We start from the raw sequence: 25,290 nt of genomic DNA, 5'->3' as shown, positions 1-25,290 counted from the left end.
AGAAAGGGGGGTCTCTCTGCTCCCAGGCTAGCATCTTCCCCACCACCCCAGACAGGTCTGGGGCTGAGAGGACGGGACCGGCCCAAAGTCCCCAGGGAAATGCTGAGTGCTTGAAGGGGACCAGAACTGAAACTGGACCAGAACAGGCATTCCTCAACTTACAACAATCGACTTAGTGACCGTTCCGAGTTACAACAGTACTGAAAAAAGTGACTTAGGATCCTTTTTCACCCTAGGAGAGGAGAGGGGGAAGTAGGGAAGAGAAGAAAGGGAGAAAGAAGGTAGAGAAGAAGGAGTGTGGATACGATGAAAGGGGAAATGGGTGAGCAACACCAAAAGCCATGTGTATGTGTTTATTTCATTTTGTTAAAAGTATCTTCTATGTGAGTGTGGAGGGAACGTATGTTAATATCTGATAAGTATTACGGTATATGTATGGGGGAAGAGTTTGGAAAAATAAAAAATTATTAATAAATAAAGGATCCTTTTTCACCCTTGCGACTGTTGCAGCATCCTCACGATCACGGGATGAAAATTCAGACACTTAGCAACTGCTTCCTATTTATGACGGTCGCAGTGTCCTGGGGTGTGTGTGTGTGTGTGTGTGTGTGTTTCACCTTGTCCCCTTTAGCGACCTTCTGACAAGCAAAGTCAAATGGGAGAGAGGCGGATTCACTTCACAACCGTGTCACTAACTGAACAAGCGCGGCGATTTGCTTAACAAGTGCGTCAAGAAAAGTTGGTGAAACGGGCCAAAGCTCATTTAAAACTGCCTCGTTTAGCCACGGAGATCTGGAGCTCAATGGTGGTCGTTAATTCGAGGACTGCCTAGACCCTAAACTGCATCCCGGTTGCAGTTTTACCAGTTCACCCTTTCTGGAGACGCAGAGCCAGAACCGAACCGTAATTAATTCCCAGGACTGAAAGCAAAAAAAGAAAAAAAGACTGTTCTGCTTTAGACTGGGCACTTTGCCCTGTTGTGTCTCAAGGGCTTCGTACAGCCGAAGGATCCCCTGGCATCTCTCTCTCTCCAGACAAAGGCAGGCCCAGCTGGGAGAGGCCTCCAGGCCCAAAGGTCCTCACTTATAGCCCGGTTTCTAAAAATAGAGGATCTCACTCCGTCCTGGAGCTGTTCCAATCTATGTTCCATTTTTAAGACAGTCCCACCCTCGACCGTAAAACGGAAACCGGTCAGAAGTCACCGGCCCGTCGCTTCCAGCATCCCCATTTCCTAACCCTGACCTCGCCTCCAGATCTGCGGGGCTGGGAGCCTCACGGATGCACGTAGAAAGAGGGCAGTGCTTATGTGTACCCCACCTCCCTCCCCAGTAACCTTGGACCACCGCAACCGGTTAAGGGATTGAGGGCAGACAGGGAGACTTGTAATATAGGTAGCCAAGTTGCCATGGCTTCAGCACAAGAGGCCTCTGAAAGTCACAGACGAGAGTTTGTGTTGGTTGAAACAACGGATGGAACGAGGAGAGAAGCAACCTAGAACTGAGGAGAAACTTCCTGACAGTGAGAACAATTAACCAGTGGAACTGCCTGCCTCCAGAAGTTGTGGGTGTTCCAACACTGGAAGTTTTTAAGAAGAGATTGGACAACCATTTGTCTGAAATGATAGAGGGTTCCCTGCCTGAGTAGGGGGTTGGACTAGATGACCTCTAAGGTCCCCTCCAACTTTACTACTACTACACTACTACTACTACTACTACTACTACTATTATTATTATTATTATTATTACTTGATGTTGAGACTCTAGAAAGAGTACAGAGAAGAGCAACAAAAATGATCAGGGGACTGGAGGCTAAAACATATAAGAAACAGTTGCTGGAATTGGGTAGGTCTAGTTTAATGAAGAGAAGGACTAGGGGGGACATGATAGCAGTCTTCCAGTATCTCAGGGGCTGCCCCAAAGAAGAGGGAGTCAAGCTATTCCCCAAAGCTCCTGAAGGCAGGACAAGAAGCAACGGATGGAAACTCATCAAGGAGAGAAGCAACCTGGAACTAAGGAGAAACATCCTGACAGTTAGAACAATTAGCCAGTGGAACAGCCTGCCTCCAGAAGCGGTGAATGCTCCAATACTGGAAGCTTTTAAGAAGAAACTGGACAGCCATTTGTCCGAAATGATATAGGGTTACCTGCCTGAGCAGGGGGTTGGACTTGATGACCTCCAAGGTCCCTTTCAATTTTTTTTATTATTATTATTATTATTATTATTATTATTATTATTATTATTATTATTATTATTATTATTAATGTTTGCAGACTGGATACTGGTGGATTCTTAAATAGGGGAAAGATTACAGGACCCGTTTTGGGATGTCAGGCTACCAAAATGGCACTCCTTTTTTTTACAAACTCCTCAGCAGTTAGTCTCTCATCGTTATCAGTGACCACGGATTCAAATTTTCTGCAGTGGCAAATTGATACTAAACCTCCCAGGCATCGTCTCCCCCATTTTGACGCATACATCATGAACACAAAAGGCAGACTGGACCTTCATATAACTTTTATTAGAAAGGATACAATCCACGTTTATCAACAGGCGATTTGACCCGGAGGGCATCCACACGCAAGAGCAGGGAGGAAACACCCAGAAGACGGCGGGATCTGCCGGCAGCCTTCAGCGAGTTGGGACGAAGTCTTCCAGGATGTCTCCCATTTTTCTAGGCTCTAGCAAAACAGGAAATGATCCCTGCTGATGAAGCTTTATTGATAAGCCAACGACACGGAAAAAGCACTGCCTGTATATTTTGTGGGTATGTTTACCGTAAACTTCAGGTATCAATCTTGTTTACACTTCCTTAAAGAGAATTTAAGCAAGCAAGAGTTTCTGTTAAGAAGCTCTAAAGCAGTGGTTCTCAACCTTTTTAATGCCGCGACCCCCAAATAGTCGTAAGTTGAGGACTACTCAACCGGTCGTAAGTCGAGGACTACTCAACTGGTGCAGCACCGTTTGCAGAATGGGGCTTTTGGTGGGCTCAGCAGGGCAGAGACAGCCTGGACAATTCCTATTGGATTTTGAAAGCCAATATAATTAGACTCTATTCAAGAGAGTCTCTTCTATTGGCTTTCAAAAGCCAATAGAATAAAAGGGAGTAGCACAGCTAAGGAAAAGGGGGAAAAAATGCCGGACTGCGTTGTTTGGCACCCTCCGTGAAATGGTCGTTTGACCCCAAATGGGGTCCCGACCCACAGGTCGAGAACCACTGCTATAGACAAAACCACACACCCTCCAGTCCGTGGAAAAACCTCTCCACAGAACTGGTCCCTGGTGCCCAAAACTTCAGTGGGTTAAAAATGGGGAGCCAATAAGACGCTAAAATCTTGGTTCTCCTACCTAATGAGGTCCCAACCCACAGGTTGAGAACCACTGCTCTCAAGTCACTTCTAAGGAAAATTTTGATTTATTGTGGAAAAGCCCAATTCCTTAGTCCTATAGGTTTGTCCCCTGTTCAGAAGGAGTGATCAGAATTGCCCATCAAGAGGTCTAGTCTGTTAAAAGCCAGCTTGATGCAGCAGTTCAGGCAGCTAGAACCCAGGAGGTGGCGAGTTCCAGTCCTGCCTCAGGCATGAAAGCCAATTCAGTAACCTTGGGCCAGTCCCTCCCTCTTGGTCCTAGGAAGAAGGGCAGACCACTTCCAAAAACTGCCAAGAAAATATGCACAAATGTATTTAAACAGTTGCCAAGAATCAAGACTCAAACCATGTAAACGTACCCCAAATTCCCAGATTTTGATACCCGAAAAATTGTCCAGTTCCACATACTCCTGACACTTGACAACTCACAACAATCCAGCTATTGCTGAACTATAATTTCCAGCCTCCTCAACACTATCTGGCTGCGGCTGGCACCCAGGGCATTGGTGTGGATTTGTAAAGGCTTTGTGACAACTTGCTGGAGGAATTATTTGGGGGTCTTTATCTCATCCATGCTGTGGGCAACTCGGGAGAAACAGCTGGGGGTCCCATCACCTGCCTTAGAAAACAGCCCCTTTCCCCCCCTCTAATTTCCCTTTAAGGCTTTGAGCAGCTCTTCTGGAACGCGTTTCACGCCGACGTACCTTTTTCTACAAAGTCCTCGGGATGGTGCTTGATGTAACTGAAAAGCTGCCTGTCCCTCTCAGCGTGGTAGTAATTGGAGTATCTCTTGATGTAGTAGCCCAAACAAAACCCCAGAGTGGCCATCAGGAGTTGACGATGGACGCCTGGAAAAGATCAAGAGAGCGAAGGGACAAGTTCAACAAGCTGTCCTGAAATTCCCAATTGGCATTTCAAATGGTATAGAGCAGGGGTCCTCAACCTCCAGTACCGGGTTATGGCATGCCAGCAACCAGTCCGCACAAGCAAAGCCCCATCCGTGGGATGCCGGCAGCATACAAAACCACGCGGCCTCTGGTCCGCGGAAAAAGCTCTCTCCACGGAATCGGTCCCTGGTGCCCCAAAGGTTGGTGACCTCTGGTATACAGCAGGTGGCTGTCACTAGGAAGATGCCTACAAAGGCGTGAAGAAGACAAGCTGAACTTGGTCTGGAGGACTGAAGTAACTACATCTGCTGTGTTCCTCAATTTCCTCCTTCTTTCCCTCCTCCTCCTCCTCCTCATTGCATAGTGGATTAACAATAATGATAAGAGTTGGAAGGGGCCTTGGAGGTCTTCTAGTCCAACCCCCTGCTTAGGCAGGAAACTCTATCATTTCAGACAAATGGTTGTCCAATCTCTTCTTAAAAATGTCCAGTGTTGGAGCATTCAGAACCTCTGGAGGCATCTATACCCTATACCAGGGGTAGGCAACCTCAGCTCAATGGACTTGAACTCCCAGGAATTCTGGGATTTGAAGTCCATGAGTCATAAAAGAGCCGAGGTTGCCTACCCCTGCCCTGTACCCTATTTTAGACACTGATTAATTGTTCTAATTGCCAGGAAATTTCTTCTTGGTTCAAGGTTGCTTCTCTCTTTGATTAGTTTCCATCCATTCCTGTCTTGTCCTCAGGTGCTTTGGAGAATAGCTTGACTCCCTCTTCTTTGTGGCAACCCCTTGGATATTGGAAGACTGCTATCCTGTCACCCCTCGTCCTTCTCTTCATTAAACTAGACATACCCAATCCCAGTCACCATTCTTCATATGTTTTAGCCTTCAGTCCTCTAATCATCTTTGTTGCTCTTCTCTGCACTCTTTCTAGAGTCTTAATGTCTTTTTTATATCGTGATGACCAAAATGGACGCTGTATTCCAAGTGTGGCCTTACCAAGGCATTGTAAAATAGTATTAAACTTCACGTGGTCTTGATTCTATCCCTCTTATGATTATTTGGGTGGCTGCCTTATATATCAGGGGTCCCCAACCTTGCCCGCTGTATGATTTGTGGACTTCAACTCTCAGAATTCCTCAGCCAGCATGGCTGGCTAAGTAATTCTTGGAGTTGAAGTCCACAAGTCATAAAATGGGCAAGGTTGGGGACCCCTTTTATATATAGTATTTTGCCCTCCAAGTGTTGAGGGGGCTGCAGTTTATTCCTTGGTGGTTCCTTGGTTGCATGTAGTATTTTTTTCTCTCCCCATTTTTATTTTTTTGTCCGGTGTTAATCCCCATTTATCTCACTGTGGGCTGCAAGAGAGGAATTCTTCCGGTCTTTTCTTTTATATATATTTTTTATTATTGTCTCTTTTGAATGGTGGGTAAATATAGTTTGTCGCTACCTGATGGCTGTTTACCTGAAGGTCAGTCTTCCACGAGCTCCCTAGCATTTTAATAACATGTAATTATGTTTGTATATTAAAATTATATTTAATAATAGTAAAAACAACTTATTATTCTCGGGCTTGGGCTAAGAGACTAATAAAGGTCATTTGGTGTGACCTTGGCCAGCGCCTCTCTCTCAGACTGTCCCACCTCACAGGGCTGTTGTGTGTCGGGGAGAAAGATATGAAGGCATTAATTGCCCCTTGACCCAAAAGAGGGAGGCAGGATAAATAAATCAAATCCTCCATTTGGGCCCACCAGGAAGGGACCCCTCCGGAGCATCGTCCCCCCCCCCGGAGGTCAGACCGGGATCCTCCCGACCCTGACTCCGGATGGGGCTTCTCTTGGCTCCACCTCGGCTGTGGATGATGGGCATGCGATTCTTCCCTTCCGGCTCTCCGCTTCCTTGAGCTCTGCGTGCTGGTTAGCAGCGACGGGGACCCTGTCCGCGGAAGGGCCGGACGGGACCTCGATGGGCAGCCCGGGGACCCCCCCCCCCAAGAGCGGAGGGACGGGGGGCCACGCGGAAGGGCCCGGCGACTGACCGGAGCGCAGGGCGGGCCTGCGGTTGACGCCGTTGTGCACCAAGGCGCTGATCCAGAAGACGCCCGCCATCCAGATGGAGGGGAAGGTGAGCAGCGGCGGCGGCGGCAGCGAGAGTGCCTCGTTGGGGACGGAGAAGCGGAGCTGCATGGCGACGGCTGGAGCGGCGGAGATTCCGGCCCGTAACACCGTCCCCCCAGCCCGCGCGGCCCGCCGAGGAAGGTTCCGTCCTCCTTCCTGGAGCAAGGGGCGGGGCTCCGCAGCGCCGGCCCCTCCCTGCCGCCTCCGAGCCCGGATTGGCCGGGGGGCGTGGCTGTTCTCCGCCAGGGCGGGGCTCGCGCGGAGGGGCCGATTGGCAGGGAGGAAACAGCTGGACGGAGCTTGCATTGAACAGAATAGAAGCTGGAAGGGACCTTGGAGGTCTTCTAGTCCAGCCCCCTCCCCCCCCCGTTCAAGCAGGAGACCTATATTATCTCAGACAAGTGACTGTATAGCCTCTTCTTAAAAACCTCCAGTGATGGAGCGCCCACGATATAGAATAGAATAGAATAGAATAGAATAGAATAGAATAGAATAGAATAGAATAGAAATGCAAATGTAAAACCATCAGAAAGTTTGTCAAGGCAAAGAGACTTAAAATCTGCATACCCCACCCAATCTCTAGGAGTCATTAGCCCCATCACCAGGGAAGCAGGATATGATAATAGGATTAAACCACAGATATCAAGGCCTAGAAAAACACTCAGAAATAGCCTCAAAGTTCAGGAGGTAACTGGACTTCCTTGTTTTTCTTTGAACAGGAAACTATTCCAAACAAAAGGCTAGAGAGGGTATAAAAACCCCTTGCCCATGTGCTCAGCCCTTCTTCTTTCCTCAGCTCTTTCCTGCAAGAACCATCTTTCTGCTTCTTTAATAAACTGTAACCATCTTCCCAAAGCAGTCACCATGTTGCTTATTTATTCCCAGCTTGGATGAACCAGGATGAAGACTTTAATCTGACACGTTGTAAGCCGAGGACTCCTCGTAATGTTATCACAGTGCTAAAGCCTGCCCCCCCATATCATTTCTACACAGCCCCTTTTAATTAGAATCAAGGCCCCTCAAGGGATTTGGTACCTCAACCTCATCCTGAAAGAGACATCAACCTGTGTCGCAACAGCCACGCCGCTGGGATGTGGCTTGTTCGTGGCAAGTTTACCTTCTTGCGGCGTTCTTGTTCCTGCCAAGCCGGGACCATCCCATCTGGGCAAGGTCTGAGGGCAAAAATCCAGAGCCTGATTTAGCCAGATGATGACAAGAATCTGGATGATGCAGCAGAGCTGGAACCAAAGTGAAGCAATGAAATTGCATCAGGAGATTCAGTCCAGAGTCTAAAACAGCTTTGTGGGACCAAGGGAGGAACACACTGAGGGGAGGGAGAAGAGGCGGAGGCAGAAAATTGTGTAAGGCCAGTTGTCCATGGAGCTTCTCAGTCCTCCAGGTCAGGGATTGTCCCAAAGGTGCTTTTTCAGGAGGTAACTGGACTTCCTTGTTTTTCTTTGATGACCTTTCGCTCCTCATCCCAAGAAGCTTCTTCAGTTCTGACTGGATGGTGGGGAAGGAAAGGATTTATACTCCTTGCAGACAGCTAGTCATTTGCCATCTTTCAGAGGGTCATTGGAGATTTATCTGTGTCCTCAGGGTTGTGGAGCCTTCTTGGAACTGCTAAAATGGATTATGTTGTGGAGCTGCAGAATCATCCTGCAGAAAGCACAACTACACACACAATCCTTTCAGCTCCACACCCATTTGCACAGCTCAGGTGACCCTGAGGACACAGGTACACCTCCAGGTGGCCTCAATGACCCTCTAAAACAGACATGTCAAACACAAGGCCCAGGGGCCGGATGCGGCCTGCGAAGTGGTTTCATGTGGCCCGCAAAGCCATCCTGGAAACAGTGAGGGAACGGCCCCCGCTGCCCAGGCCGGCCGGGAGCCGATGTACAATTTTGTGGTGGCCATCTATGCTGAAACGCATTCAGTCTTAGCTCCATAAGCCCCCCCCCCGCAAGGCCTAAGAGGAACAGTGAGGCTCCTCCAGTGGACCATGCCTTGGCCCTTGCCCTGGTCCAACCCCCTTCTGCCAGAGACCCTCGGATCTATCCCACTCCTGCCCAGGCCCCCACAGGCACCCCTGATGTGAATGATGTAGAGCTGGCCACACCCACCCAGTAGGCCACACCACCTCCATCCACACCCACCCAGTTGGCCTCACCCATCCACACCCACCCAGTAGGCCGCACCCACCCTGGCCACACGCACCGGGCCCCCTGAGGGCAACCGCAATGCTGATGCGGCCCTCAATGAAATTGAGTTTGATACCCCTGCTCTAAAAGGATGCAAATGACCAGCTGTCTACAAGGAGTATAAATCCTTCCATTCCCCCACCATCCAGTCAGAGCTTGAAGAAGCTTCTTGGATGAGAAGAGAAACGTCTTCAAAGAAAAACAAGAAAGTCCAGTTGCCTCCTGAAAAAGCACCAGTCAACGCTGTGACAATGGATGTCCACACTCTGACAACTGAGATTCAGCAGCCATTTTACCTTTGCTTCTAAAGTGCCTTAGAGTTTAGATGTAGGATGGGGGAATGGGGCAAATGCTTGAGGATTTTTGTTGTTGTTGTTGTTAATTGCGAAGTCATGTCCGACCCATCGCGACCCCATGGACAACGTTCCTCCAGGTCTTCCTGTCCTCTACCATCTTCTGGAGTCCATTTAAGTTCACACCTACTGCTTCAGTGACTCCATCCAGCCATCTCATTCTCTGTCGTCTCCTTCTTCTATTGCCCTCAATCTTTCCCAGCATTAGGCCCTTCTCCAGTGAGTCCTTCCTTCTCATTAGGTGGCCAAAGTATTTGAGTTTCAACTTCAGGATCTGGCCTTCTAAAGAGCAGTCGGGGTTGATCTCTTCTAGGACTGACCGGTTTGAACGCCTTGCAGTCCAAGGGACTCGCAGGAGTCTTCTCCAGCACCATAGTTCAAAGGCCTCAATTCTTTGGCGCTCAGCCTTTCTTATGGTCCAACTTTCACAGCCATACATTGCAACTGGGAAAACCATGGCCTGGACTATACGCACTTTTGTTGGCAGGGTGATGTCTCTGCTTTTTAATATGCTGTCTAGATTTGCCATAGCTTTCCTCCCCAGGAGCAAGCGTCTTTTAATTTCTTGGCTGCAGTCCCATCTGAGGTGATCTTGGAGCCCAGAAAAATAAAATCTGTCACTACCTCCATTTCTTCCCCATCTATTTGCCAGGAATTGAGAGGGCCGGATGCCATGATTTTGGTTTTCTTAATGTTGAGTTTCAAGCCAACTTTTGCACTCTCCTTCTTCACCCGCATCAAGAGGCTCTTTAGTTCCTCTTCACTTTCTGCCATTAGAGTGGTAGTTCCTCTTCACTTTCTGCCATTAGAGTGGTATCATCTGCATATCTTAGGTTGTTGATATTTCTCCCGGCAATCTTAATTCCAACTTTTATTTTGAGGATTTAGCTAGCCATAAAAAATGCAGTCGTGTGGGAACTCAAGGACATGGTTGATCAGGTTTTGGCGGGCTGAAGAGCCGGAGAGAAAAGCCCGCGTTTTGTGCTGATTGGGGAATGTGATTTCCGACAGCTTTTGTGGGGTGGGAAGTGTAACTTGTTACTTCGTATCTGGGAGGAGGGAATTTCAGTTTTGGGTTCAACTATGTAAGTGCCGATACTTTGTTTCCTAATAAAATGTTCTTTAAGGAAAAAAATCTTCCTTGGAAGTTCTTTTGACTGGTTTCATCTATTGAAACCATGACAGCACCTTTGGAAGGGGTCAATTTATTCCCCCAAACACCTGAAGGCTGGACAAGAAACAATGGATGGAAACTAATCAAGGAGAGAGAAGCAACCTGGAATTCAGGAGAAACTTCCTAAGAGCGAGGACAATTAACCAGTAGAACCACTTGCCTCCAGAAGTTGTAGGTGCTTCATCACTGGATGTCTTTAAGAATAGACTGGACAGCCACCTATCTGAAATGGCATATGCCAAGGTCTCCTGCTTGAACAGGGGCTGGACTAGATGGCCTCGGTCCCATCCAGATCTATCCTGATTGATTGATTGATTCGAGGACGATCTGTGCTATTCTCCAAGGTCTATATTGAGGTGGATGGCTATATAAATTCAACAAATCCATAAATAAAGTTATACACAACTCAAATAATAGATTTAAAAAACTCTTCTAAAAGCCAGACAGCTTCACAGACATCAGACGTGATATTAAATTGCAAATTGCAAGCTAATGGACAATTTGTCAAGAGACTAATCAAGGAGACACGCAACCTGGAATTAAGGAGAAACTTCCTAACAGTGAGGACAATTAACCAGTGGAACTGCTTGCCTCCAGAAATCGTGGGCGCTTCATCATTGGAGATTTTTAAGAAGAGATTGGACAACCATTTGTCTGAAATTGTATAGATTCTCCTGCTTGAGCAGGGGGTTGGACTAGAACAGTGGTTCTCAACCTTTCTAATGCCGTGACCCCATAATACAGTTCCCCATGTTGTGGTGACCTCAAGTGGGTGTGGCCAGCAATAAGAAGGAGTAGGACAACTAGGGAAAAGGGAAAAAAATGGTGGACAGCGTGGTTTGGCGACCCCGTGAAATGGTCGTTCGACTCCAAATGGGGTCCCGACCCACAGGTTGAGAACCACTGGACTAGAAGATCTCCAAGGTCCCTTCCAGCTCTATTCAGATTGATTGATTGATCAGGTATTATTACATCCACGGGAGCTGATGGAAGCACCTGTAGCATGCATGATTTCTGTGTCTTTTGGAGTATCCATGTATGTAAGGCTCCTGTTGCAATCCTTCACTGTTTCTCAAGCTTTGGCAGAAAGTTTTCCATTGGGCATTTTCCAATTTACCCAGCTGAGCTTGTCCAACATGACTCAGCTGTCATCCCTTGACCCGGCCCCACACACCCTCTGGGGGTCAAACCTTTGGAAGAGGCCCAATTTGGAAGACTTCCAACCTGTCAATAAACCCACTTTGCCAACTGCACAGAAAGATCCGGGGGGAGAAAGGTCTGATTGGCTGGAAAACAAGGTGTGTCCTTTGATGGAACTCATCCCGATCATGCCGACGGGAGCTGATTTGCTGCCCAGCTTGGCTACATAAACGGTCCTCAACCACCTGGCACCCTGGTCCACCTTTTTTGTTCCTTGCCCGTCTCCCAGCTCGGTGAAGACCTGATGATGCCAGCTGACTTCCAACTTCCAGAATTTCTCTCTTCTGCAGCCACGGAGAAGTACGTGTCTGCCATCCAGAAGATGGAGCAGACCGTGATGTTCCCCAGCCTTCTTCGTGGGGTCTCCTTAGAAGACCTGGAAGATACTTTCGGGGCCGGCAAAGATTTGTTTGAACATTTTACGTTGCTGAAATCCGGCAAGGGGATGCTGGAAGGCGGGCTGTTACCTCTGAGAATAGAGAAGCAGTTACCTGTGGCTCCTCAAGAGAAGCAGGACAACATGGAGGAGGACAGCCTGGAAGACATATTTTACTACCACTTGTCGAGTCTGTATCGTGTCCTCCATCATTTGACCCAGAGGGCCCTGGCTGTCACGGCCAAATACAACGAAATTATGGAACGGATCAACCGGAGCTAAGGTGTGGAGAAACGCACCCTAGGAAGCAGTCAGAGGTAAGATGTTTCCTTTTATAATATATCTGGAAGGTGGACCTTCCTTGAGGTAGACCTTCGGTTTTATGTTCATGCTGAAGAATGCTCAGCATCCCATCACTCGCAAGATTTTTTTACTTCTTAAATTGTCCCATATAGAAAAATCAGTTTAGATTTCAAGGGTGAGGGTGCTTAAACCAGGGCTTTTCAACCTTTTCACCCATTGTACCGCTTTTAGGATGTGGCAACATCCGAGTACCACCAGTTGCCTAGCAAGGTGTCAAAAACTTGATGACCCCCCCAAAAAAGGAAAAAAAGTGATGAAGTACAGGTAGTCCTCGACTTACAACAGTTTGCTTAGTGACTGTTCGAAGTTACAATGGCACTGAAAAAAGTGTCTCCCAAGCCACAGCCGAGCAAGACACCTGCCTGCCTGCCCAGTGGCACTCTTCCTCCTGTCCGAGGTTTTCATTGTTGTGAGCATTTCTGTTGGGGATTGGCAGCTGGGGTGGGGTGGGGTTTTTTTATTCCCCCCATCTGCTGGATGGTTGCAGCAGGCTTTGGTCACTTCACATAACCTTGGGACACTGTGACCGTCATAAATATGAATCGGTTGCCAAGCATTTGAATGTAAATTGCAAGACCCTGGAGATGCTGCAACATTCCAGCTGATCGGCGCTTCTTCTGGGCTCAGCAGAAGCACCAGGATCAGCGCTGAGCTCCAGCTGGAGCCTGGCGCTGATCCTGGCGCTTCCGCTGAGCCCTGACAGTCCCGAAGAAGCGCCGATCAGCTGGAAAGCGGCATTGATCCTGGCGCTTCCGCTGAGCCCTGACAGCCCTGCAACTCCAGCCGTCTCTCGCTCAGGCTTGTACGGTGCTGCCACCGGTTCAGCTCATTCCCGTCCCCTGCTACCACTTTTCTAGGATGGTCGCGTACCACCTGCCAGGTGCCAATGTACCACGGGTGGTACCCGTACCACTGGTTGAAAAGCCCTGGCTTAAAGAACAGAAAACAGGAGGCGTTGCTTTTTTCCTAAGGCTTAAAGTGTTTCTTTGTTCCTTAGTACAGGGAGTCCTCAACTGGCAACAGTTCATTTAGTGGCCGAAGTTACAACGGCACTGAAAAAAAAAAGTGACTTTGTGACCGCTTTTCACACTCACATCCGTTGCGGCATCCGGGTGGTGCACGTGATCAGAATTCCGAGGCTGGGCAACTGGGCCTGTACTTAGGACGGTTGCGGTGTCCCAGGGTCATGTGATCCCCGTTTTGCAACAGGCAAAGTCAGCGGTGGCCAAAAAGGTGGTAACGTGGGACAAACTCACTTAACAACCTTCTCAATTGGCAACAGAAATTTCGGACTCGCTTGTGGTCGTTTGGTCGAGGACTACCTGTGAAGGGAAATAATTTCAAATGTTTAGATCTGTCAGGACTAGGAAAACTCTATGATATCAGAAGGGGCTCTGGGGACCAAAAGCTACAGGGTGCCCCTCGCCTTCCTTCCTTCCTTCTTTCCCTCCCTCCTTCCTTCCTTCCTTCCTTCCTTCCTTCCTTCCTTCCTTCCTTCCTTCCTTCCTTTCCTTCTTTCCTCTCTCTCTCCCTCCCCATTTTCCTTCCTTCCTTCCTTTCCTCCCTCACTCACCATATTCTTTCTTTCTTTCTTTCTTTCTTTCTTTCTTTCTTTCTTTCTTGCTTTCTTGCTTTCTTGCTTTCTTGCTTTCTTTCTCACTCTCTCTCTCACTCTTTCCTTCCTTCCTTCCTTCCTTTCTCCCTCCCTCCCTCCTTTTCTTCCTATTTTCCCTTCTCCCTCTCTCCATTTCTCTATTAGCATAAAGATCATATAATAACCATGTTGCCTACACAGGCTTTCGGTGATGTATGAACCCCACCACTGTGCAAGAAATCACACCCAAACGTGATTCTCTGTACCCCGATAAAAATGTATAATAGTAGCAGTGATTTAATCCCTAATTATCAGCACTCTCATTTCAAATATATGTAGGGGAAGACTGCTCAAGAGTGAACGTGGTAGGAAAAAAAAACCTCCTAGCACAGTGGTGGCGAACCTATGACACAGGTGCCAGAGGCGGCACTCAGAGCCCTCTCTGTGGGCAAGTGAGCCGTTGCCCCAGTCCTAGGCCTTCAGCTGGGTTTTAGAAAACCTTTTCGCTTTAGGCCTCCGCCGCCATGTGCAAAAAAAAAAAGATTCAATCAATCAGTCAATTTCAACTTCTCGCGGGGAAAAAAAAGATCTCGCAAAGTTGGAATTGATTGATTGAACTTTTTAGTCCCACCCAGTCTACCGTTACCACCGCAGCCACGCCCACCCAATGGGCCACGCTCACCCAATGGGCCACGCCCACCCGGCACTTGACGATGCATAAGTGGGTTTTGGGTTGCAGTTTGGGCACTCAGTCTCTAAAAGGTTCGCCATCACTGTTCTAGCATTATGCCCTGATTTGCTATTTATAAAGATGCTTGGCTAACCTTGAACAGCTTCTGCTGCTAGGACTTTGTGCTGTCTGGGAGAGATTGCTGATGAACTTTTGTGATTTATTTCATAGGTTTGCTCCACTATTGCTGCCTGAAAAACCACAGATGGACTGGGAGCCTTGTCAAACCTTGCTCCAAAAAAACCCATTTCTATGCTGCCACCGACGTGCTGCCGTTTCTAGAAAGAGTTTTGAGGTTTTGAACTCGCTCAAAGCGAAGGAGAGAACTTTCACGCCAGCAAACCGTCTCTTGAAATAACCCCCCCCCCAAATATTTATGGTTATGAACTTACTTCGAGCGAAAAGAAGATTAAGTTATTATTCATAGATGAAATATTCCGGGTTTGTGTACCTTTTGAATCAGCCCAGCCACCCTATCAGGGTGTGGCTGGAATTAACCACTGTTTGAAAATCATTTCCAGAATGATATTTATGCTATTTTTTTTGTATGTAACTGAACTGAGGAACTTATTGTGAATAAAAAAAGATAAGTAAACTTCATTCCAAGTATTGCTTCATTCCCTTCCTTCTTTCCGATTCAGTGTTTTGCCCACTTGTGAAATATCTACAGGATGGTTAATTTTTTCTTGTAGAGAAAAATCTCCTTCAGATCCTATTTGGCTTCCTGGGGACTTTACAGAAAGTTATTGCTATTATTTCTTTTCAAATTCTTTTTGCACCTGGCCTAAAGTACTGGGACTTACACCCCAAACCTGCCCTATGGGGTGAGAGGATATTCCTTGGGGTTTTCACAGCCTCCTCCTTTAACAGAAAGACAAATAACAGAATAAAAGAGTTGGAAGGGACCTTAGAGGTCTTCTAGTCCAACCCCCTGCTCAAGCAGGAGACCCTATACCATTTCAGACACGTGGTTAACCAGTCTCTTCTTAAAAACTTCCGGTGTTGGAGCATTCACCACTTCTGGAGGCAGGTTGTTCCACTGGTTAATTGTTCTGTCAGGAAGTTTCTCCTTAGTTCCAGGTTGCTTCTCTCCTTGATTAGTTTCCATCCGTTGCTTCTTGTCCTGCTATGGAGAATAGCTTGACTCCCTCTTCTTTGGGGCAGCCCCTGAGATACTGGAACATTGCTATCATGTCCCCCCTGGTCCTTCTCTTCATTAAACTAGACACATCCAATTCCAGCAACCATTCATTATATGATCCAGTCCCCTGATCCTCTTTGTTGCTCTTCTCTGTACTCTTTCTAGAGCAGTGGTTCTCAACCTGTGGGTCGGGACCCCATTTGGGGTCGAACGACCATTTCACGGGGGTCGCCAAACAAGGTTGTCCGCCATTTTTTCCCCCTTTTCTTTGGCCACGCCCCTGGCACCCGGTGATGTATAAGTGGTTCGGGGTCACCACAACATGGGGAACTGTATTATGGGGTCGCGGCATTAGAAAGGTTGAGAACCACTGTTCTAGAGTCTCAACATCTTTTTTACATCGCGGTGATCAAAACTGGATGCAGTATTCCAAGTGTAGCCTTATCAAGGCATCGTAAAGTGGTATTAAAATTTCACCTGATCTTGATTCTATCTCTCTGTTAATGCAGCCTAGCACTGTGTTGGCCTTTTTGGCAGCTGCAGCACACGGCTGGCTCATATGTAGGTGATTGCCCACTAGGACTCCGAGATCCGTCTCACAGTTAATACTCTTGAGCAAGGTACCCCTACACCAGACTTGTCAAACACAAGGCCCGGGGGCCGGATGCAGCCCGCAAAGTGGTTTCATGTGGCCCGCGAAGCCATTCTGGAAACAGTGAGGGAACGGCCCCCGCTGCCTTGGCCCTGGCCCAGGCCGGCCGGAAGCCAATATACAATTTTGTGGTGGCCATCTTGGCACTTGCCCCGGTGGACAATGCCTTGGCACTTGCCCCGGTCCCACCCCCTTCTGCCAGAGACCCTCAGATCTGTCTCACTCCTGCCCAGGCCCCCACAGGCACCCTTGATGCGAACGATGTAGAACTGGTTATGCCCACCAGTAGGCTGCACCCATTCTGGCCACACACACCCCAGGGCAACCGCAATGCTGATGCGGCCCTCAGTGAAATTGAGTTTGACACCCCTGCCCTATACTATACTTCTGGAGGCAAGCCATTCCACTGATTAATTGTTCTCACTATCAGGAAATTTGTCCTGAATCTTGGTTTGATCTCTCCTCAGTACGTTTGTCCTGACTGTCAGGAAATTTCTCCTTAGTCCCAGGTTGCTTCTCTCCTTGATGAGTTTTCATCTGTTGCTTCTTGTCCTGCCTTCAGGTGCTTTGGAGAAGAGCTTGACTCCCTCTTCTTTGGGGCAGCCCTGAGATATTGGAAGGCTGTTATCATGTCTCCTCTGGTCCTTCTCTTCATTAGACTAGACATCCCCAATTCCTGCAGCCGTTCCTTCTACATTTTAGCCTCTAGTCCCTGATCATTCTTGTACGTTGAGGACTGTCTGTGCTTCACTATCAGTTGTGCATTTTCCTGGCCTAGTCAGTCCCAGGTTGCTTCTCTCCTTCGTTAAGTTTCCATCCATTGCTTCTTGTCCTGCTCTTGGGTGCTTTGGAAGAATAGGTCGATCTTGCAAAACTAGCAATTCAGGGCTGAGCTGTTCAGATTCAGGCGAGAAGATTGGCTATCTTCAGCCAGGCAGAAGAATTCAGAATCAGCTGAGCTGAGGGCGATGCTTGTTTGGTGAGACTGTTTGCCGAAGGCGCAAAAGAGATGAGGGAGAACTGATTGGGCTGGCTGGCTATTTTGACGTGTCTGCCTGGAGGCAGGAATTTGGAAAAGTCTGGCCAGGGAAATCTCCTCCTACCTCAGGGGGCAGTGCCACCTCTGCAGGTGTCCTGAACGCAAAATGTCCGCCTACAGGTGCTCGGGTTACGCTGTTTTCACCTGGAAGGAATGTCTAGTGTGCAACGGGGCGTGAATGGACACTGGTGTGCTGCAGGGTGGTGACAAGAAGCTGGAAAGGAAGACCGGTTAGCTAATCCGTTCTCAACAATAACTCACCAGCTGCTAACTGCTAGACCTCTGGATCTCCAGTGCCAGAGGAGAGAAAAAATGAGTAATTCTCCAGAGCCTAAGATCCTTGGAAAACAAAGTTTGGCCAGCTCGCCAACGGTAAGCATGAGGGAACGTAGCAAAAGGAGGTAGGCAATGAGTTTAATCCCCTCTCTGGCACGTTTTGCCGCCCTTGAAGAGCAGGTGGGTAGATAGGACAGGTTTGAGAAGCAGATGCAGCGAGGAAAAGTGCAAGACAGTTTTGTGGGTCTGTAGTATCTGCAGCTTTGCTTCAATGGAGCCTTTGTTTGGTCTGTGCATTGTGGAGTCAGTGGACTGAGAGCACGCAACACACTAAGACAGTGGTTCTCAACCTTTTTAATGCCGCGACCCCCAACCGGTCATAAGTCGAGGACTACTCAACCGGTCGTAAGTCGAGGACTACTCAACTGGTGCAGCACCGTTTGCAGAATGGGACTTTTGGCGGGCTCAGCAGGGCAGAGACAGCCTGGACAATTCCTATTGGCTTTTGAAAGCCAATAGAATTAGACTCTATTCAAGAGAGTCTATTCTATTGGCTTTCAAAAGCCAATAGAATAAAAGGGAGTAGCACAGCTAAGAAAAAGGGGGAAAAAAATGGCGGACTGCGTTGTTTGGCGACCCCCGTGAAATGTTCGTTCGACCCCAAATGGGGTCCCGACCCACAGGTTGAGAACCACTGCACTAAGAAAAGGATTTGTCCACTGCAGCAACTTGAAGACGGGTGGACTTCAAATCCCAGAATTCCCCAGCCAGCACGCTATATAAAATGTTAATAATACCACTTTATAACGCCTTGGTATGACCACACTAGGAATCCTGCGTCCAGTTTTGGTCGCCACGATATAGAAATGATGTTGAGATACTGGAAAGAGTTTGTTGTTATAGAAATGGCTAGTATATACTGTTGTGTAAATTTAAAATTAATTGAGGTTATAATGTTATCTTCTACTGCGCTAAAGAGAGTTGAATTGGGTGAAAAGAAGGACGTGGGGTGACATGATAGCAGTGTTCCAGTATCTGAGGGCCTGCTCCAAAGAAGAGGGAGTCAAGCTATTCTCCAAAGCACCAGAAGGCAGGACAAGAAGCAGTGGATGGAAATTAATCAAAGAGAGAAGCAGCCTAGAAATAAAGGGAAATTTCCTGACAGTTAGAACAATTAATCAGTGGAACTACTTACCTCCAGAAGTTGTGAACGCTCCAACACTGGAAGTTTTTAAGAAGAGACTGGACAGCCATTTGTCTGAAATGGTATAGGGTTTCATGCCTGAGCAGGGGGTTGGACTAGATGACCTCCAAGATCCCTTCCAACTCTGTTATTCTGTTAAGTCCACCCATCTTAAAGTTGCTGAAGCTGACAAACACTGCATCAAGCCATAAACTGTGGTTTACAAGACAGACCTAGATTCCGTATGGCCTAAGTCAAAACCAGGCAAATTCAGTTCTTGACGAAAGGGAGGGTAGGCAAAGAAATTGATATGATCTATATGCAACGGTCTGCATATACGTGTATAGATTGACGCAGCATCCTAAACCAGGATATTATAAAAGCAAGGTTAGTGGTATAAGTCACACTAAGCCCCAAAGAAGCAAACTAACTCCATTATAGCTTCTTGGTGTGTCTTTCTGAACTATAGGTTGATAAGCATGTCACGGCAATCCAGTAAATTGTGTCTTATTTGACAAAGAAGGGTTAGGCCTGGCTGAGGAATTATGGGAGTTGAAGTCCACAAGTCATAAAAGGGCCACGTTTGAAGACCCCTGTCATGATGTGAGGGGGAAATAATGCTAACTCAGAAAGAGCTAAACTGGTGTTTCTCAACCTCGGCCATTTTAAGAGGTGTGGACTTCAACTCCCAGAATTCCTCAGCCAGCATGCCTGCCTGAGGAATTCTGGGAGTTGAAGTCCACAAGTCATAAAAGGGCCACATTTGAAGACCCCTGACATAATGTGAGGGGGAAATAATGCTAACTCAGAAAGAGCTAAACTGGTGTTTCTCAACCTCGGCCATTTTAAGAGGTGTGGACTTCAACTCCCAGAATTCCTCAGCCAGCATGCCTGGCTGGGGAATTCTGGGAATTGAAGTTCACAAGTCATAAAAGGGCCAAGTTTGAAGAACCCTGTGTAAGGAGAACTGCTTTAAAACAATGCATGATTGATTGAAATGCTATTTTAATTCAATCTTTGTGGCTGTCCCTGCTCTTTCCCTTCTCAAAACTGAGATGCCGCCTATTTTCCCCTTCCTTTTCTCATCAGCGGTGCCAGATCATTGAGTTGAACATTGGTGGAGAGATCTTCACCACCACGCTGAACACTTTGAAGAGGCACCCAGGATCCAAACTGGCTGAAATGTTTAGCCAGGCCAAGCCCCGAACAGATTCAGCGGGCCGAATCTTCATAGACCGGCCTGGAACTTACTTTAAATACATCCTGGAGTATCTGCGTGGTGATTGCGTCCCCTTGCAAAACGTTGAGGAGGTTTACAAGGAAGCCGTCTACTATGAGCTCAAGCCTTTGATCAAACAACTGGAAGAATCCCCTCAAATCTTTGGTGAGCTGGTGGCCAGGAAGCAGTTTCTTGACCGGGTGCCCAACTATTCTGAAAACATCGAATTGATGATCCGAATTGCCCGGGCAGAAGCTGTGGCCTCCCGCCAATCCAGCGTGATGCTCTGCGTGATGAAGACTTTGGAAGATGTGGCGAGGTGTAGTGATGCCCTCAGCATTTTAGATACCTCCAAGAAATCGGTGGTCCAGTTTGGCCCATGGAAAGCGGCCCCGAGCATTCTGGATCTTCTGGACTGCATCAAGATGGACATAGAAGCCAAAGGTTACAAGGCCTCTTTCCAGAGTTACGTCCCAGAAAAAGGCTTTCGCTTCAAAGCCAATGAGTTCTTCTACAAGTTTTTGTTCCATTGGTGGTAGCCCAAAGCTCACAACCCATTAGATCAAGAAGGGCTGTTGCAGGGGGTCTTCAAACTTGGCCCTTTGATGACTTGTGGACTTCGACTCCCAGAATTCCTCAGCCAGGCACACTGGCTGAGGAATTCTGGGAGTCAAAGTCCACAAGTCATCAAAGGGCCAAGTTTGAAGACCCTTGGGCTCTTGGGTAGCTTTCATAGGACTGGGCTAGGTAAGGCTGAGGATCATTCCAGATGTTTGCTGAGTGTATACAGTCTTAGGGCCTCTAAATTTTGCTCCACCTCTGGAGTTTGAGACCTTTGGGGAACAACTGGGTTTTGGTGGCTAGGGAATTCTGGGAGTTGAAGTTTATCCATATTGAAGTTGCCATGGTTGAGAGAATAGGAATAGCTAGACCAGGAGTAGGCAACCTTGGCTCTTTTATGACACTTGGACTTCAACTCCCAGAATTCCTGAGCCAGCCATGCTGAGGAGAAAGTGAGAGGTTTCCAAGTTGAGCCATGCTGGCTCAAGAATTCTGGGAGTTGAAGTCCACGAGTCATAAAAGAGACAAGGTTGCCTACCCCTGAGCTAGTCCATGTACCAATCCCTACAACCTGAGCCCAGCTATGTTCAAATTGCTAAACAAGGTCGGCTGAGTTAGCACCTGAAAAGGACACCACCAGGCAATCCCTGGAATGTGGACTTAGATTGGGAAGTCAATAAAGCTTCCCAGAAAAAAGAAGAGTAAACCGCTTCCATATTTTTGCTCTGAAAACTTCAGAGAAAGACTCATATCAACAAGAAAACAGGCCAACAGGAAGATGAGGGTTTATCTCTGTAATGACAGATGTATAGGTTGACACAGCCACTTGCCAATCATCCTGTTTTCACAAATCAGGTTTTCAGATTTGTCCATTACCTGTTCTAACTCCCCAGGTGTCAGCTCTACAAAATAGTTCAGGTCAGGGGTCTTCAAACTTGGCCCCTTCATGACTTGTGGACTTCAACTCCCAGAATTCCTCAGCCAGGCACACTGGCTGAGGAATTCAGGGAGTTGAAGTCCACGAGTCATGAAGGGGCCATAGTTCCCCCGTGCTGGCTGAGGAATTCTGGGAGTTGAAGTCCACGAGTCATGAAGGGGCCATAGTTCCCCCGTGCTGACTGAGGAATTCTGGGAGTTGAAGTCCACGAGTCATAAAAGGGCCAAGTTTGAACACCCCTGGTCTACATCATCAAACACACACCGCAGAGATGTCAGAGATACAGGTAGTCTTTGGTTTACAATCATTCATTTAGTGACCATTTGATATTACAACGACACCGAAAAAAGTGAGTTATGACCGTTTTGCACGCTTACGACCATTGCAACATCCCCACAGTCACGGGAGCAAAATTCAGACACTTGGCAACTGACTCATGTTTATGACGGTTGCAATGTCCCGGGGTCTTGTGATCCCCTTTTGTGACCTTCTGACAAGCAAAATCAAGGGGGAAATCCAGATTCACTTAGTAACCATGTCACTAACTTAACAACTGCAATGATTCACTTAACAATGGAGGCAAGAAACGTTGTAAAATGGGGCAAAACTCACTTCTCAACCATCTCGCTTAGCAACCGAAATGTAAGTCGAGGTCTTCCTGTACTACATTATTGTTGTAGGTTGGATATAGTAACAGAATCCCAAAAACCTGCATAAATTTCTCTCTGCTCCTCTTATAGTAAGCAAAGTCGAGATTAAGTTAATTTGAGTTTCTGTCTCATGTTCCCTTCAAGATTAAAACTTATAATAATTTTATTGTTACTTTAAATGTACACTAATCGGCATACATTAAAATGGAATTTCGTTGCATACACCACCTCCAATATAAATATGACAAAAAAAAAGTCCATATACCCACATATATTCCATGATACAGAGAAACAACACAGTCTAGTTCGGATGTATACATGTACATGGCGAGAAAAACCTTTTGGGCATCAGGGGCTAGTTCCATGGACCGGAGGGTGCGTGGTTTTGTGTGCTGCCCACATCTCGCGGATGGGGCTTTGCTTATTTGTGCGGACTGGTTGCTGGCATGCCACGGCCCAGTACTAGTCCATGGACCAGGGTTTGAGGACCCGTGGCTTAGGGAACAAAGCTGTTACAGAATCTGGTAGTCCTGCTATAAATACTTCAAAACCTCCTCCCAAAGGGGAGAAACAGAAACAGACAATGAAGTGTGTGTGTGTGGGGGGGGTGTCTCTAACAATGCTCTGAGCTCTAAGTGTATATAAGCGCTTGTAAGCCGTATCCTGAATCACGGGAAATGAGCTTCATATAATCTTCTCGGCTGTCCTTACCACTCTCTGTGTGGACCTTCCATCTGAGGCTCTGCTACCACCAAACCAGACCGTGATGCCGTTTGTTATGTGATGCACAATGCTCTCCGTTGTGCCTCTGTAAAAAGTGGCCAGGACAGGAGGAGAAAGAGGTGCTCTCCTCGCCCGACGCAGGAAATGCAGACAAGAGTTTGCACACTTCACTAAGGATGACATCTGGAGAGACCAAGTCAGATTACGAAATCTTTTCTCCCTTACGTTTCTCTTCATACCTCGTGGAATCAAATGCAGGGCCCCAGAGCCAATAATTAAAAGGCTCACTGCAATAATTAATTATTCAGTGAGCACTGGAGGAATTCCTTCCAGAATAACTACTACGCCAAACTGCCTTGTTGCTTTTTGCCCCATGCTCATCTCATCCACCCAGCAAAGTTATCCATCCAGGATGTGAAAGTAGATTTTTCTTTTAACCGGCATTGTTGCAGGGACACTGATCAGGGCTGAGAAACAGTTGATTCATTCAGGATGATCCTTTTGGTTTTCATGTCGAAGGAATGACTAACCCTAACCCACTTTGGTCTAGTGCAGTGGTTCTCAACCTTTTTAATGCCGCGACCCTCAACCAGTCGTAAGTCGAGGACTACTCAACCGGTCGTAAGTCGAGGACTACTCAACTGGTGCAGCACCATTTGCAGAATGGGACTTTTGGTGGGCTCAGCAGGGCAGAGACAGCCTGGACAATTCCTATTGGCTTTTGAAAGCCAATAGAATTAGACTCTATTCAAGAGAGTCTATTCTATTGGCTTTCAAAAGCCAATAGAATAAAAGGGAGTAGCACAGCTAAGGAAAAAGGGGGAAAAAATGGCGGACTGTGTTGTTTGGCGACCCCCGTGAAATGGTCGTTCAACCCCAAATGGGGTCCCGACCCACAGGTTGAGAACCACTGGTCTAGTGGTTAGGACACCAGGCTAGAAAGTGGGAGATGGTGAGTTCTAGTCCCGCCTTAGTGGTGAAATCCAGCTGGGTGACTTTGGGTCAACACCAGGAGACAGTGAGTTCTGGTCCCGCCTTAGGCATGAAAGCCAGCTGGGTGACTTTGGTCAATCACCAGGAGACAGTGAGTTCTAGTCCCGCCTTAAGCATGAAAGCCAGCTGGGTGACTTTGGGCCAATCACCAGGAGACAGTGAGTTCTGGTCCCGCCTTAGGCATGAAAGCCAGCTGGGTGACTTTGGGCCAATCACCAGGAGACAGTGAGTTCTGGTCCCGCCTTAGGCATGAAAGCCAGCTGGGTGACTTTGGGCCAATCACCAGGAGACAGTGAGTTCTGGTCCCGCCTTAGGCATGAAAGCCAGCTGGGTGACTTTGGGCCAATCACCAGGAGACAGTGAGTTCAGGTCCCGCCTTAGGCATGAAAGCCAGCTGGTTGACTTTGGGCCAATCACCAGGAGACAGTGAGTTCAGGTCCCGCCTTAGGAATGAAAGCCAGCTGGGTGACTTTGGGTCAAGCATCAGGAGACGGTGAGTTCTAGTCCTGCCTTAGCCATGAAAGCCAGCTGTGTGACTTTGGGCCAGTCTCTCTCTCTCTGCCCTACTCACCTCACAAAGTTCTAGCTATGGGATAAATAGGGGGAAGAAAGTGTGTTGGATATGTTTACTGCCTGGAGTTATTTGTAAAAACGAACAAAGAAAGAAAGAAATGAATGAATAAATCTCTGACTTTTGGTTCAGCACCTTAACCCAGTGTTTCTCAATTTAGGAAAGCAAATTCAAGGGAAGCAAAAGCTAACTCAGTGTAAAAAAAAACAAACCCAAAACCAAACACCAAGCTGCTCCAGTCCAAATAACAGTGATGCCAGCAAATACAGTAAAAGGAAATAAATCTGATGCATGTGATTTATTCAAACATTCCTAAAGAACAAGGATACAATTGTTGTCATGACTTCAAATACACACAAGGACAGCAGCATTCTTTCAAAAGTAGTCCTTGATTTACAGCCATTTTTTTTCATTACAATGGAACTGAAAACAGAGACTTATATGACCATTTTTCACACTTAACGACCAATGCAGCATCCCCATGGTCACTACCAGTGCTTTTTTTCTAAAAAAAAAAAAAAGTGCAGGAACTCACACACGTCATACAACCCGCCTTGCTTACCCTACAAGGTTCCATCCCAAAAAGGTGCCAGAACTCTGTTCTGGACATTCTATGAGAAAAAAAGCCCTGGTCACTACGATCCAATTTCAGATGTTTGGCAACCGACTCATATTTATGACGGTTGCAGTGTCCCGGGACTACATAACCACCCTTTGACAAGCAAAGTCAACAAGGGAAGCCTAATTTGCTTAATGACCGCATGATTCACTTAACAAACTGCAAGGATTCATTTAACAACTGTGGTTAAAAAGGTCATAAAATGAGGCACAACTCACTGAACAACTGCTTTGCTTAGCATTGGAAATTTGGGGCCAAATTGTGGTTGTAAATTGAGGGCTACCTATATACCAGTGTTTCCCAAGCTGTGCAAGTTTAAGTTGTCCGGACGTAAATGCCAGACTTCTGGGAGTTTAAAATCC

General features: G+C 47.3%; 3 protein-coding genes across 3 annotated transcripts; 2 read left to right on the top strand and 1 right to left on the bottom strand.

Annotated features, from left to right (window-relative positions):
• Positions 1 to 2,497: 2,497 nt before the first annotated feature.
• LOC120320400 (NADH dehydrogenase [ubiquinone] 1 subunit C2-like) lies at positions 2,498 to 6,534 on the bottom strand. The gene is made up of 3 exons (XM_039370048.1): positions 6,292 to 6,534; positions 4,070 to 4,213; positions 2,498 to 2,678 (listed from the first exon to the last, which is right to left on the bottom strand). The coding sequence occupies exons 1-3, from the start codon at positions 6,437 to 6,439 to the stop codon at positions 2,629 to 2,631; spliced, it is 342 nt and encodes a 113-aa protein (XP_039225982.1). The 5' UTR covers positions 6,440 to 6,534; the 3' UTR covers positions 2,498 to 2,628.
• A 5,011-nt stretch (positions 6,535 to 11,545) lies between these two features.
• LOC120320391 (thyroid hormone responsive) lies at positions 11,546 to 11,959 on the top strand. Its single transcript, XM_039370031.1, has one exon. The coding sequence runs from the start codon at positions 11,546 to 11,548 to the stop codon at positions 11,957 to 11,959; it is 414 nt and encodes a 137-aa protein (XP_039225965.1).
• Positions 11,960 to 17,269: 5,310 nt separating this feature from the next.
• KCTD14 (potassium channel tetramerization domain containing 14) lies at positions 17,270 to 20,510 on the top strand. The gene is made up of 2 exons (XM_039370047.1): positions 17,270 to 17,568; positions 19,745 to 20,510. The coding sequence occupies exons 1-2, from the start codon at positions 17,509 to 17,511 to the stop codon at positions 20,411 to 20,413; spliced, it is 729 nt and encodes a 242-aa protein (XP_039225981.1). The 5' UTR covers positions 17,270 to 17,508; the 3' UTR covers positions 20,414 to 20,510.
• The last annotated feature ends 4,780 nt before the right edge of the window (positions 20,511 to 25,290 follow it).

Source organism: Crotalus tigris, unplaced genomic scaffold, assembly GCF_016545835.1.
Source record: "Crotalus tigris isolate CLP2741 ecotype Arizona unplaced genomic scaffold, ASM1654583v1 scf7180000021352.268788, whole genome shotgun sequence".
Classification (NCBI taxonomy): Eukaryota; Metazoa; Chordata; class Lepidosauria; order Squamata; family Viperidae; genus Crotalus; species Crotalus tigris.
Note: the sequence above shows the minus strand (reverse complement) of the source record. Positions and strands in the feature narration are given on the sequence as shown.